General features: G+C 40.8%; 2 protein-coding genes across 2 annotated transcripts; both read right to left on the reverse strand.

The window, feature by feature from the left end:
* Positions 1-770: 770 nt before the first annotated feature.
* kcnn1b (potassium intermediate/small conductance calcium-activated channel, subfamily N, member 1b) lies at positions 771-7,645 on the reverse strand (the record flags this gene model as incomplete). Its single annotated transcript, XM_079158288.1, has 9 exons — positions 771-1,942; positions 2,826-2,895; positions 3,096-3,223; positions 3,494-3,604; positions 3,989-4,130; positions 4,513-4,931; positions 5,426-5,521; positions 5,671-6,105; positions 6,512-7,645. The coding sequence occupies 9 exons, from the start codon at positions 7,643-7,645 to the stop codon at positions 1,655-1,657; spliced, it is 2,823 nt and encodes a 940-aa protein (XP_079014414.1). The 3' UTR covers positions 771-1,654.
* Positions 7,646-10,879: 3,234 nt separating this feature from the next.
* ccdc124 (coiled-coil domain containing 124) lies at positions 10,880-13,397 on the reverse strand. The gene is made up of 5 exons (XM_079158543.1): positions 13,311-13,397; positions 12,600-12,777; positions 11,782-11,986; positions 11,533-11,638; positions 10,880-11,393 (listed from the first exon to the last, which is right to left on the reverse strand). The coding sequence occupies exons 2-5, from the start codon at positions 12,756-12,758 to the stop codon at positions 11,189-11,191; spliced, it is 675 nt and encodes a 224-aa protein (XP_079014669.1). The 5' UTR covers positions 12,759-12,777; positions 13,311-13,397; the 3' UTR covers positions 10,880-11,188.
* Positions 13,398-13,770: the final 373 nt, after the last annotated feature.

Genomic DNA, 13,770 nt, shown 5'->3' on the forward strand with positions numbered 1-13,770 from the left:
TGGGTATATGTGTGTGCGTGTGCGTGTGTGTGTTTCCTTGCAAAATTGCAACATAACCTACACAGTGCAATACACTGCTTCTGTCACCTGCTTTTGCTAAATCTGTACTCCTGTTTGTTTAGTGGCTAATGTTATATAATTTGCTTGTGGTCGGGGTCTCCTTGTGCTGATCCATGTGACCACAGCATCCCCAGGTCAAGTCTGGTCTTTCAATGTTAGGCCTAGGCCTATCTGGCACTCTAGTGTCAACTCTCAACTTTAAGCAATAGTAATGTCAATTTCTTCTGTTGGTGCAGGGTTGCCATACTAATTTCCTGAGACACAGAAACATTTTGGGTAATGGTATTCCCCAGGGGAAGAGTCCTGCTAAGGGAAACATAAAGAAACCTATGACAGAGTTCTAGGAAACAAATCTTTATTTGTTTTAAATATTAATAGAAGTCTGAATAAAATACTGTGTGGCTGAGCATTAATTGCTAGTTCTTAAATAATGAAAGTATGCCGTATTCATGATGTGTAGGCTACGGCTAACACAAAGCAAGATTTCAGAGCTTTAATTAATGTTCATCATTTATTGAATATGAATTCATTTTATTTCTATTGCATGATTTTCAAGTTTACAACTTGAATAGATACTTAAATAGGCCTAAACAGGAACATTTTACAAGAAGCAGCCGATCGCCAGACAGAAATTAGGTCTTAAATGAGCACAACGAAAATACAAGGATGTGAGTAAAGAACAAGAGTATTAAAATGAACAAGTTGCAGTGTTGAATTAATGTTATACCTTCAGGCAAAATGTTCTTAAGTGTAGGTTGATTTGGCACTTACAGTTTTGTCTAAACATCTGGGACTACACTTGAATGAAATGTTAGCCGGTACCAGACCATTATTGCTTTGAGAGTAATCATAAACATTAGAAACTATCTTCTCTATGACAAGTCACTTTTCTCTAATTGAGAACCTCATTTACTGTAAACTGCAGAAAACATTGTTGTACTGGAACAGGAAAAACAACAACTCTTAGATGAATGTGAAGCCTTTCTCACCTCTTTCATAACCAGTTCATTAGAGGAACCAGTCACAAACCTTTTCCAGGTCCACGATGTCATGATGAATGATGAGTATCATTTCAGAAATTAATATTGCAAGATAGAGGAGTAAAATCAAGAAAAGCTTATCTTGATGGCGTCTGTGAGCTCATTTGTGTCCTCAAACAATTGGGGGGAAATTATTTCCTCATGTACTGCTTAGGAATTAACTCAATTAGACTGTATAAGATAAGCTATTTTAATCATATATTGTATTGACAATGACATTGTAATCATCCTCCAATGAAGTGAGAAAAAAGCGGGCTTTATGGACTCATGTGTAGGTGAGAACCCAGTCTAACAGTGAAACTTTGAGTAGAGGAAATAAAGGAATAATGCTCTTCCCTTCCTCTAGAATCCCCTGACTGAGGCACTTCCCTTTTCATTGGAGCTGCTCAGTATGAGCCGGTAGCTGTAACTCCCAGGGGTGAATGTGTGTAACTGAATGAATGTGCAGCAGAGTGCTACTTAAAAAAAAACAAAAAAAAGAGTGTGCATGTTGAGAAAATCCTTCTCAGCATGGCAAAAAGTTGCAGACTACAGAGAAAACCACTGTGTACGGGCTATGAGCTGTATGGTGTCTCTGGTGTGGTGGTTCCTTGACAGAGCGGCCTGGCAGGGACTGAACAGCACTCAGAGCTCAGGGAGGATGACAGGAAGTGGACACGACAGGCCAAGTCGTCCAGGAAATCCTTCTGTAGCTTTGTTATTGCTTGAGAAAGCACAACGGGCAGCGACTGCACGCTGAGAAGGATGGAGTCCAGTTTCTCTTCCAGAGCTACGATCCTCCTGTCCAGCTCCTCACTTCGATGTTGAAGCTCCAACACCAGATCATACATCATGTTCTGAGTCTGGGAAGCAACAGGGAGGAGAGTGTGTACATCTGAACTTACAGGATGTTGTCGTCCATTTTAAGAGACATTGGGTTAAGTGGAGCAGGGAACCTCTCCATATTTTTTACAAACAGATTATGAAAGTTTTAAGATTTAATAACTTCACCAACCAACCAAAAAGAACATTTTGCAATAAGGCATGATTTGTCACCCATCAATGCACTGACATAGTAGACAAATAACAGACGGGCCACAAATTTGTTACGGAAACATGTAAACTCAATTTGAGTGGGGTTCTTTATAATATGGTGTACTTACAGTAGTAAATGAAATGACGTTAAAGGCCCATAGTGTCCTAATACAAACCCCAAATTAGCTCGTTTGCGAGTGATGTGCCGGATATTTCGGAAGAAATTAACGACTAAAGATATACTGTTTTCTAGGACATAAAGGTAATGGGAATTTGATCTCAAAACATGTTATGTTTTATGGTTGTGTATTTGATTATAACAAGATGAACTATTTTAAATCCCACTAAACTTAAACATCCCCGACAGACATTTTTTTTTTTTTCACAAGAAAAGTAAAAAAAACGTTCTCTCTCTCATTGAAACATCCAGAATTAATGAATATGCCAATATGTTTCCATTCCTACTTCACTGAAAAGTCCACTCTTATTGTATGTGGACTGGAAGTTTCACATTTCCATATCACACTTGTGCAACTTTCCTATTGGCCCACGATTGACTTCCAAACCATTTGAGATGTAACAAAATCCTGCTCTTACGTACACATGTGTAAGGGAAGCCCAGAGACACTTTCTCCCTTCAGATGATGATTATGAAACCAGCCTTCTGTAGTGTCTAACTCTGCTCATACATACGAGCATACATATACAAACCTTGGCAAGGTCAGCAACTGTATTGGCCTGATCTGCTAGTTTCCTTTGCTCCATTTTGACTCTTCGCAGTCTGAAATTGAGAATAAGAACCAAAGTCACTTATGTGCCAAATAAAACAAACGCAAAGTACAGTTTGTCTTGATAACAACTGAAATCATGGCCTTAGTAAATATAATAATAGACATGCCAGCAAACTGTAACTACCCATCTACATGACGTTTATTGTTGTTTTAACTCTGCACTCCCGGGTGATGACATTTCTATACCTACTGGTGGATGGCTTGCAGAAATTTCCGCTGATGGTGGCGTACTCTGGCACGGTCAACGTTCTTGACCAGCTTGGTGTTTTTGTAGATGAGCCACGTCTCCCTTAACACATTGGCTGCAGTGTTTTTTACCTGAGGAGGATTCAAATTTCATACGGATAAAAGTGCAGAAGAGGGATTTATTGAATTGTTTCCAGTAGCAGTTCCAGTTAGTAATGTTTGTATCGTGTGCTTTGTTTGGTTTTGGTCTACTGTATCGCATCATTTTCTTGATTCGGTTCTTCTGTAAAGCTCTTTGAGATATAAATCAGACAAAACATAAACTGACACAATATGGTAAAAAAAAGCCAAAAACTGAAATTAACTGTAAATATAACAACAAAATTGTACAATAATTTTGACCTTTTTGTAGAGTTGAGTGTCCATCATGAAGTTATGGACGTGCTTTTCGGCTCTGGTGAGTTCTGACTTCCTTGCAACAACGGCGACCACTAATGCTGTACAGCCTGCTCCCTACGAAAAAGAGCAGCGGATAGTGACACTGTGGCACAGTACACTTTTGTCATCTACATCTCCACTATTTTATAATGTTATTTAGGTGACATTGCTGTGAAAGTCAAATTAATTCAAGCTTCAATTAGCAGAAGTGATGAGGGATGAAATAATGATGATGAAACTCATAACCTTGGCACTACAATAATCATGTATAATAGACAAGTGTTGTGTAAACAGTTAAAAAATAGAGCAAAACTATTCACAGCGTTGGATCTTGTAAAAACATTTAACATTTTAAGAAAACTTACAAATGATGAGATTTACTATAAAATGTAAGGCCAAAGAATGTTTGGATTACTCTCCACCACACGCCTGGTTGTACTGTATCTGTACAGATCTCACCATGATTCCTGTCAGCAGGCAAACCCCCTTCCCGCAGTAGGTGTGAGGGACCATATCGCCGTAGCCGATGGATAGGAAGGTGATGGAGATTAGCCACATTGCTCCAAGGAAGGTACTCGTCACCTCCTGTGCATCGTGATATCTATGAACACATGACACCTGGATGTAAACCCTGAAGGCCGTCTTTGCTCAGTTACACCAAGTAAGATGTTTTACAAGTAGACTATCACAGATTTTAGTTATCCACCTTTTGAATATCATTGAAAATGCACAAACTTATGAGATTGAAGCAATGCAATTGGTTACCAATAGTGGAATAAGTGCTTAAATCTTTTGCTTAATCGCATTGGGGTAAGAGCTACAATATTTGCCCCTGAGATGTAGTAGGGTAGAAGTATAAAGCAGCAGAAAAAATGAAAATACTCAATTAAAGTACAATACTTAAATCTATGTACTTTCCACCACTGCTGGGTGCTAAGGGAAGAAAAGAAAGAGTGAGAAGATCGGAAGTTTGAAGCTGATACCTCTCACATACACGCACGGTCCATGCTGCGATGATCCAACAGGACACACTGAAGACCAGCAGGACTGTGCCAGGGCAGATGGTCATCAGCGTCTTCATGACGAAACGAGTGTCAAAGCTGATCTTGTTGAGCGCCCCGATGCTGCGGGAGGAAGCGTCCGTGAACAGTTTGCTGTGGAGCAGCATGACCCGGCCAATGAGGTAGAGGCGCAGGAACATTGGCACAGAGAGGATGATGTCGATGTCAGCGTCCGCCACTGATGCTGTGTAGCTGAAGGCCAGTCGAGCAGTCCAGGTGAACACATACTGGCCCGGGATTGGATGGATGGCACAGATAAGGAGCTCGAACGCAACAAAGAGAATCCGCTCAAAGGTCATCGCTATCCTCCAATCGTCTGCTCCGTTGTCCACCATGAAGAGCTGTAGAGAGACTTCAGGGTGAGGAATTCTGCATAATAAATGAGCCAAATGACCTCAAAAGCAGAGGAATATTAATGCTAAATGTATTTGTTTGGACTGTAGATTTTTAATTTAACTTTTCATTGATGAAATTGAGATGTTTCTTGTTCACAGTAAAATGTTTCTAAAACTCAGCATGAAGTAGTGAAATGACTATTTAAGTGTTGTTCTATTTAAAACATTTGATGGCAGGTTTGGCATTTCATCCAACTGAGCTAATAGATCTTCCACTGCATACTGTGAAATAATATATTAAAAAAAAACAATTTCTGGTGACGTTTGTGCCCCAGGATGTAATACAAATCAGATGAAACACATGGTTAACTTGGCAAGTTTTCCCAGTCAGAGTACCAAGAATACCCTGGTATCAGGTTCTCCTGGATAAAAATAAGGTTAACCAAGGGAACCTAGGACCATAGGTATACATGAAGTTCTCTTGATTTTTATCCAAATACCTGGATTTCCCTTGCATGGTACATCACAATGAGTCCAAGAAGAATAGCCGTGGAGAGGCTGATCAGGCCTTTCAGTACATATGAACACATGGATTCCTGTAAATAATGGAGACAAAAACATGAACATAATGAGTGTAGCCAGTTTTGAAGACACACAGACGTGACTTTTTTTTCCTGTACGGTGAACTTTTTTGTGAACCTGTTATTCTTCATGAATACAGTGATTCTGAAGAGGACTACAGTACCTTGCTGTAAAATCCCCTCGACAGCTCAGTCTCGATCACCATAACGATAATGCCAAACATCCCACAGACCAAGGCGTAGTCACTCAACTGTTTGCGCTTCCCAAAGAGAGCTTTTCTCTGACCCAGCCGGTAGCTAATGTCCTTGGTCTTCTTCTGTGGTACGCTGCCTTCCTCTCTGGTCAGGTTCTCACTGTTGGCCTTAATGGAATCTTCTCTGATGACTTTGGAGAAGGCGTCCTCTAGGATGGCACTGTGAAGAATCGGAAGAGGCTGTTGACCTGACTGGAGATCTGCAAGACTGGATCTTAAATTAACATGGCTGCTTAGCGGTCGCACTGCGTCCCCGTTGACTATGTCACCAGCTAAGGTGGAGGTAGGTGGAGGAGTGTGTTTAGGGAGGGAGAGTCTTGATCCACTGAGGTGCTGAGAGTTTCTCTGCAAAAGAAAGTAAGACAATCAGCAGAGGAAATGTAATTAATCAGACAAAATACCATATGCTGAGAGACAGAGGACTGCAAAAATAAGAAAATATATTTTACCTTTACAATCATGAACTGGACTTGCCGAAATTAAATTCAGATTTTGGTAGAAAATCTTGTTTGAAACTTGCAACACTGCCATAACTCTCTCCTTTACTGCACTGTCTTTTGTTTTCTTGCCCCTTAACAGACTGGTAAGATGTCATTCAAGACGTGTCATAAGATACAAAAATGTAAAAGGTAATTCAGTTACAATGCTGCCATTTGACAAAAACATTTCCATAAGATTTAATACATTTTGGGGGGAAATGCCCTCCCTCACTAAGTCAGAAAGCAACAGCATTTAAAGAAAATTCATGTACCTGACTTTGTCGCTGTCTATCTCTCTTTGCCACTAAATCCTGGTTCTCAAGTGAGCTATACTGGCTGGTGGAGAAGGACTGGACACTTTTGTTACTGGCTGGAGTAGAGGACCTCTGTACCCGCGTAGTGCTGGTTAAAGGGTTGCAGGGGAGATGTCGACACTTGAGGACGATGGAGGGATCTCCAGATGACTTGCAGGTCTGATCGCCGCTCATCGAGCAATGAGAGTCTTGTTTTTGACATTGCTGAACTAACAGTGGTTCTTTGCCAAAAAGCTCTCTCCAGTTGAAGTCTGCAGTGACAGCAGGCTGAGGGTGTTGGTGTAGCTTCTGATTCGTCTCAACACACTCAATGGAGTTCAGAGGAATGTTGAATAAAGTTGCTTGGCTGCTGTCTTGAAGTTGAAAATGATTGCAGGGCTGTTGCTGCAATAGCTCCTTCTGGCCTTCTCGGTCACTGCATTGGAGCATGAAATTATCCTGTGGATGGTTCGTTGCAGGTTTCAAAAGATCCCTTTGGTTTGTTTGCTGTGGTAAAACCTGGCAAGTGGTCAAAGCTTGGGTGCTTTGGGGAAAAGGCTGGGTGTGCGGTGGAGATGAAAGGCTTCTCTTGTTTGAAACTCTGGAGAGACAGTCTTGTGGGACGGTGCCCTGTTTTGATTGAGGATGAAAACTAGAAGCCTCTGGATGTTGGTGTGCCTCAGGACAGGAACAACCACACCTGTCATTGTGGTTTGGATGTCCCACACTGGAGCCGGCTTTCTCCGCTGACGGAGAATCATCTCCCACACGGCTAACCTGGCCACAAAGCAGCAGCCAGTCCTGATCACTCAGCTGTGATAGGGTTAGGTTTCTGGTTTTCATTGGCGACATCTGGACTGAACTTCTTGGTGGACTGATTCCATTAGATCTTTCGTGGGGTGAGGATGAAACACAGCACAGACTTGTTTCCTGTGGGGAAGAAGATGCTTCCACAGAGGTACCTGAGAATCGATCCCGCATCCCCTCAGGAGTTTTTGTCGGAGGTGATGGACCTCCTGCAGTACACTGCTCGTGGTCCCCATCACGGAAGACTTCACCTGTTAAGTCAAGACGTCGCGTTGCGTTGGTGGGTTTAACCAGAATCAACCTCATGGCATCACTGCAGAGCTGAAATAAGATCACACTCAAATAATTTTTTCACAGAGATGAGAGAGATGACATGCAACAAATGTTCTCAAATACATTTAAATGCAGGATGTTACGTTTGAATGATGTGCACACAGTATCCATCAATTCATGTTTTTTCTTCTAATTTTTTTGCCACAAACATAGCCCATAAATGAGCATACAGCATCAAGCCTGGGCTGCAGAAGTATCCTGGAATAAGCATAGAAACATCTTAAATTCTGAGGACCTTTAAAGATATTGTTTTCACAGGCAACAGAAAATACATAGAAACAAGTGTTATTTTGCTTTAGCAATAAAGTATTCTAATTGTCTTTTTTTTGTCTTAGACCTCAATAACGTTCTTTTAAAAAATGTGTTATAAGATCTTAGTCCCTAAACTGTGAATATAACAGTCTGTCGTTTGACTAATAACACACACTCCTGTGTTGGGAGGAGTATTTACTCAAAGCAAAATCATCATCGTTGTAAAAGCAATGATTTGCTTAATCTGAGATTTTGTGTACAGCTGGTTATGAATGTGAAGCATTCTGACAAAAGCAGATGTGACCCCCTCTTAGCCTCCTCGACATGGAAATCTCAAAGAATTATCACTCACCAGTTTCAAAAATGTATTAACTATTTTGGAGGAAAGAAATTCATAATTTAGAGTTATTGTTCTTGAGTCTTAAATTGCTCTCTCTAAAGGTTTAAGAAGTTAATGTAATGTTGTGTTATCTACTATTTATTTATTAATTTAACAGTGAAAAAGGCTCGGAAACTAAGACTGAAAAGTGGTAATTTATCCTTTTTTCATAACAGATATCGTCCTGATGCAATACACATAACGACTGACACAACATGATATATACTGTTTAACTCCTAAAGCGCAGCCCAAAAAGATGGATAAATTGTCATTATGCAAATAAAAACTGTGTTCACTCTTAAATAAACTTGGTGAAATGAGAGTAGATGCAAATACTGAAAGATAAGACGCATGGAAACTAATTGTTCATCTTAACGTGCATTACAATTAAGGCATCATTTTCCAAGAGTGCAATATAATTATTCTAAATGGTGGTCCTATTTTTTTTTTTACGTCAAACCTTGAACTGCAATTTAAATCTAAGTTTTCATAATTTTCTCCATAACAAACAAAAATAGCGTATGTACAAACCCTGACGAGTACTGACGATCCTTACCTTCTTCTTCCACAAATTATTTTTCTCCGAACTTGAAAAAGCAGGTTACTAATAGCAAACGGTCCCGCTTGCAGAACAGAAGTGTTAAGAAGAAGAGAAGCCTGAGTGGGTGCTGGACAGCGGCTTGCCTCCTCCCAGTACAAACACTTGATAAAGGAGCTTTGGTGACGGCTTTCCTTTGAAAGTAATCATTAGAATTCAACATGAAGAAAGAAAAGGGCAGCAGCAGCTGGCCTGGTAAAGGGTTGTAATGCAAATGCACAGGGAGTGTGAGGGTGCAGCGACAGGTTAGGATGTAGAAAAACAAAAGAAAGCCGTAACATCAGACCAGTGTTAAGGCGGAACATCACACGTACAAGCTCAAAGAAATCCCTATAAATTGGGAGTGGACTGATTGGTTGCTATGGGAAAGAAAAGGAACTGGGCACTTTCAATGCAAAAAAGGGAAAATAAAAGGTCAGTTGAACATGTCATTGAAGCTCTGTGGTTCAAAGGCCTTGGCAGAGGCTCTTATCTCCTCCGCCACAACAGCCTGGCTGGACTAACATGGCCTTTAAAAAAAATCTGGTTCTGAATTAATCAAGCTAAGTGCAAAGTCTCTTCAGATGTATCCCAACACATGTATACATTTCCCTTTCATTTGCTGTTGAAGAGCATTATTGTTTGGGTAACCCCCAACTCCAAAATAACACTAAAGGTACTTTAAATTGTTTATCTTGTTTTACCTCTATGCTTACATTTTTGTTCTTGTTTTCTGTCTTTCCATCTGGCATCGGGACAAACGTACACAGCCTAAAGCTTGCTGCCTCAGCAGCTCAGTACGTGAATGTTGCTGTGCTGGAGAAAACCTTTGTGACAAATGGCAGCACTGGACACCATTGCTGGCCACATAACTGAATGCAAAAGCAATTCAACAACAATAACTATGGTATGACACATGGCCGGGTCTAAAACAAAATCCTACATTAATTGCAAATGATAGGGATGCTAAAAAACAACAACAGGTGCAACAAGTAATTTCCATTATATTCATTTTGTTGTTTCAATGAACTGGATTTAAAATGTTTGTTTTAAGACTACCCGAATGGAAGGAGCGTCCGTCTGTGTGCATGTCTGTCCTTCCAGTTTCTGGACAACCGCTCATCCGATCGACTCCACACGTGGCAGGTCTATTGCAGTGTCGAAAACAGGTTTGTTGCATTCATGCACACTGAAGCGCGAGCCCACACTTTAAACACAGCACCATTACAGCCCTGAGTGTTTGGATCACAACCCGAGTCCTCGTTTTTCAGAGGTCACCATCCATTTACAACGATAGGATCATAGGACCTTGCAGTCACTGCTGGCTAAAGGCCAACGGGTCTGCTAAAGAAGATAAGGGAGGACAATTGCAGCTACAGTTTAGGTTCTAGAGATGGTTAGTTTTTATCATTTAGTTCACTTTACAGAGACACATTTGGCTTTGTGCTAATTCTTTTCTGTTGTAATAAAATATCATAAAGCATCTGTGGACCTTTAAATATGGCTGAATTAGTTCTCGCTCTCTCACTGCAGCTGAGTTAAAAGGGAATGAAGTGAGTTTCTTACAAGTAAATATATACCAGGCCTCTCATTTAAAGCATTGAATGAAGTGTCACATTTGGATTTTACTAGAAACTACATGACCAATTCTGATCTAAGCACATATTTCAGAGGATGACACCTTAAGATACGGGACAGGAGGCATCGGCAGACCATCACGTCAGACATTCACAAGGCTTAATAGCCAATGGACAATTCGTACTTAAAATACTTGAGCGACAGCATTTTGAGTCTTAATCCACTGGCGACAGTGGCCTTTGGTGTTCAATGCTATTTTGCTATTTAAATAAACTTGAAGAAAGTGGTTAGTAACTTCTCAAAGTAATAAAAAAGGAAAGAAAAAGAGTGATTTGCAGCCAGGCAGCTGTGATTTTTGCAGCAGAGGCGATTTCAGTGTGTGACTTGATATGTGAGTAGAAAGCAACAAGAGATGGTGATGATCGAGTGGTGAACTTTAATAAGTTTCTCTCAAAACATCTGACTTCCCACCTCCCCAGAAGTGCTTAAAATAATGATGTTATTATGACCTTGATAGGGGAAAAGGAGCTTCTCCTTTCTAGTGAATGGAACAACAAAGCTGAGTCATCAGGCTTTGGAGGGATTTTTTTCTGGGCAGAAACGGGTAAAACTCTCAATAGCAACACCCACTTTTAAATTAAATTATTTGATTTTTTCAATGACAGTCTCCTACGTTCATAGGCAGACAGTTTTCAGATGGAGATATCGGGGGGGCGGGTAAAGAATGCATTCACTTTAAGTTGTAGGTGGAAAAGCGTTGGTTCAGGGGGTTCTCTGGCGACTTCATCCACTCCTTCTTCAACTGTTGCTTCAGCTGCGACAGCCTCATGTTAGGGTTCTCCTGTTTTAGGCGAGGCATGTTAGCCTCCTCAAAGGCAGCAAATGCTGCTTTCATCCTCCGCTCAGGGTGGTGGTCCACGTCCTCAGGCCCCGTGCTGGAGACCGGGAAGAGAGGGCGGAATGATGGCGCGTTAACATTCACACGGTATCATTGTTGTTTTATAGGCCGAAAGAAACTTAATTCAAATCAAAATCAGACAATAGGATGTCACAGACACACAGTGCAAGTGGTACCTGAGCACAGAGATGGCATCTTCTATTGTTCTGGCTTCCACGGCTCCTTCATCAAGTATAATTTTGTTCACGTTCTCTTCCAATGGGATCTCCAGATGGCTCTTTTCTGTGGGTAGAAATTGTATTTGATGGTAAAAAATGTACTGATTTGATCCCCAACACAGCCAATGCTGCTGGATTGCATCTCCACTCGTGTTATCTTTATTCTAACCAGCACACTTCTGTCATCAACTTAAACCCAGAATTGACCTTTTGGCTTGAGCTCCTGGTCCTGCTCCTGCTGTTGCTGTAGTTCGTTCTGAAGCACCTCCTCGATCTGGGCACGAGTCACTTTTCCTCCAGGTCCAGCCTCCCGCAGGGCTCTGCCTTTTATAGTAGAACTCTCCTCATCCAGAAGACGCTGGTTTTCCTTTTTCCTCTCCAAAAGCTCGAGCCTCTTCTTCTCCTTGTCATCCTGCAAAGTCGGAAAGCTGTCTCATCAGACTTTTGTTTCGTGAAAACACACAGTTGTCTCAATGTAGTTTGGCCACTAAATGTATTATGACACATGCAATCACCGAACTATTTAAGAAGCTTCACTGATCCCCTGACATCACTGAAAATGAAGAATCATGCAATAAAATAGAGCATTCAATACGGAATACTATGAGAAATTCTACAATAATTCCCCCGTCGAGTCTTCATAAGACGGTCTACTTTGGTCATCTCACTTCTGAGTGTAATTGATAAGCCGTGGAGTTACGTCGAGCATAAACTGAGGCAGTGATAGCTACAGTAAGTCCAGTACAGAAAGTATATCTACATGTCGACCCCCTCTCTCTGAAGCAAGCATTGTATGCTTTATGTTGCAATATATAAATGGTGATACTCAAGTCAATATCTCAGTTGCTCCGATATTGTTCATTTGTTCTGTAGCCCCAATGTCCTAGTTAACATTTAAAGCTGACTGTACACACATCATCCAGGAAGTAGCACAAAAAAAAACAGCGAATTCTTGAAGCCCAAGTAAAGCAGCACAGGTATGTAATTTCCCAAATTTGAACATCACATGGAAAGAGAGCGCTCACCTTTCTCTGCCCTTTTTTGAGGACAAGTTTGTCGGTTTCTTGCCATTGAGCATCCTCTTCCTGCTGCTTCTTGCGGGCGTCTGCCACCGCCTTGACCTCGGCCTTACGGGCTTTGGCAGTGGCCGCCTTGGAGTTCTCGCCCTGGAACTTCTTCGGCATCCCAACAGCTCCTCTTCAGCTGCGAGACGAGGAGAGACAAGAGACCAATGAGAGGCATGTGTCCTGGAAGGTAGTCTTCAAGGCTGATTTTAATACGGATATAGCCAGTTTAACGTTACAATTATTCAAAACCTTTTCCTACAGATTTGTTTTTCTTTTTAGTGTTCATCACCTACATGTTGTAGAAACTGTGATGGTTCAACATGCAGTATCTATGTTATGAGTAGTGTGCAGCAGTTCTTTTTGGATAATTAGATGAATAGGTAACGTCAGTCAATCCAACGTTTACTGTATCATTTTGGTTTAACCTGTAAATAAAGTAACAAAACAGAAGCCAGCTATCAGCCAATTATTCTTGTTAGCGGTAGATGACTGCTTTGCTTCACAGTGTAACGGTAGCTAACGTTAGTTAGCCATAACTAGCTGATGTTAGCCTCATACACAAGACTGCTTTGCCTGTCAAAAGACCGGCCATTCCCTATTTCCATTTTACTAAAATGTAGCTGAGAGCATAGTGACCACAATACACAAAGCATACACACGGTTTCGTACCAGTATGAGAAGATAAACAGGTCGCAAGTAGACGACTGTGGGCTGTTATTTCGAAGAGGCATCTGCCACCTCTGAAACCAGGGCGCACTCTGATGACGTAGAGTCTCCTATTGTTGCCTTATCGTAAAATAAAATATATATATATATACATTTTTTTCTGGTAATGAAAAAGACAAATTGTTTGAAAATGTTCTCTAAAACGTCACACAACACGTTGAATTAATTTTGTTTTAAATACTATAACTAAAAGTCCCAAATGATATAAGGAGATACTGTAAAAGGGCTGGATCTATGGGCTTGATGAAGTCTTTCAAGTTTATAACACTGTCCTTTAAATTTCTCTTTAGCTTTTGGATAAATACTATACAAGTGTGCCACGTGCCAAGTTACATTTTTATCTAAATGTCAAGAAAAGTTAATTTCATCCAATTAAGTATATTCAATTATAGAAAATGTAACA

The sequence above is a fragment of the Pholis gunnellus genome (assembly GCF_910591455.1).
Source record: "Pholis gunnellus genome assembly, chromosome: 4".
NCBI classification, from domain to species: domain Eukaryota; kingdom Metazoa; phylum Chordata; class Actinopteri; order Perciformes; family Pholidae; genus Pholis; species Pholis gunnellus.

What these genes read in the sequence shown, in the direction of transcription:
- ccdc124 (XM_079158543.1), bottom strand. Translation starts at nt 12,758, where the DNA reads ATGCCGAAGAAGTTCCAGGGCGAGAACTCCAAGGCGGCCACTGCCAAA. An exon ending in TCAAAAAAGGGCAGAGAAAG is followed by an intron (nt 11,987 to 12,599) that starts GTGAGCGCTCTC and finishes CCGACTTTGCAG; the next exon opens with GATGACAAGGAGAAGAAGAG. An exon ending in CCAGGAGCTCAAGCCAAAAG is followed by an intron (nt 11,639 to 11,781) that starts GTCAATTCTGGG and finishes TTCTACCCACAG; the next exon opens with AAAAGAGCCATCTGGAGATC.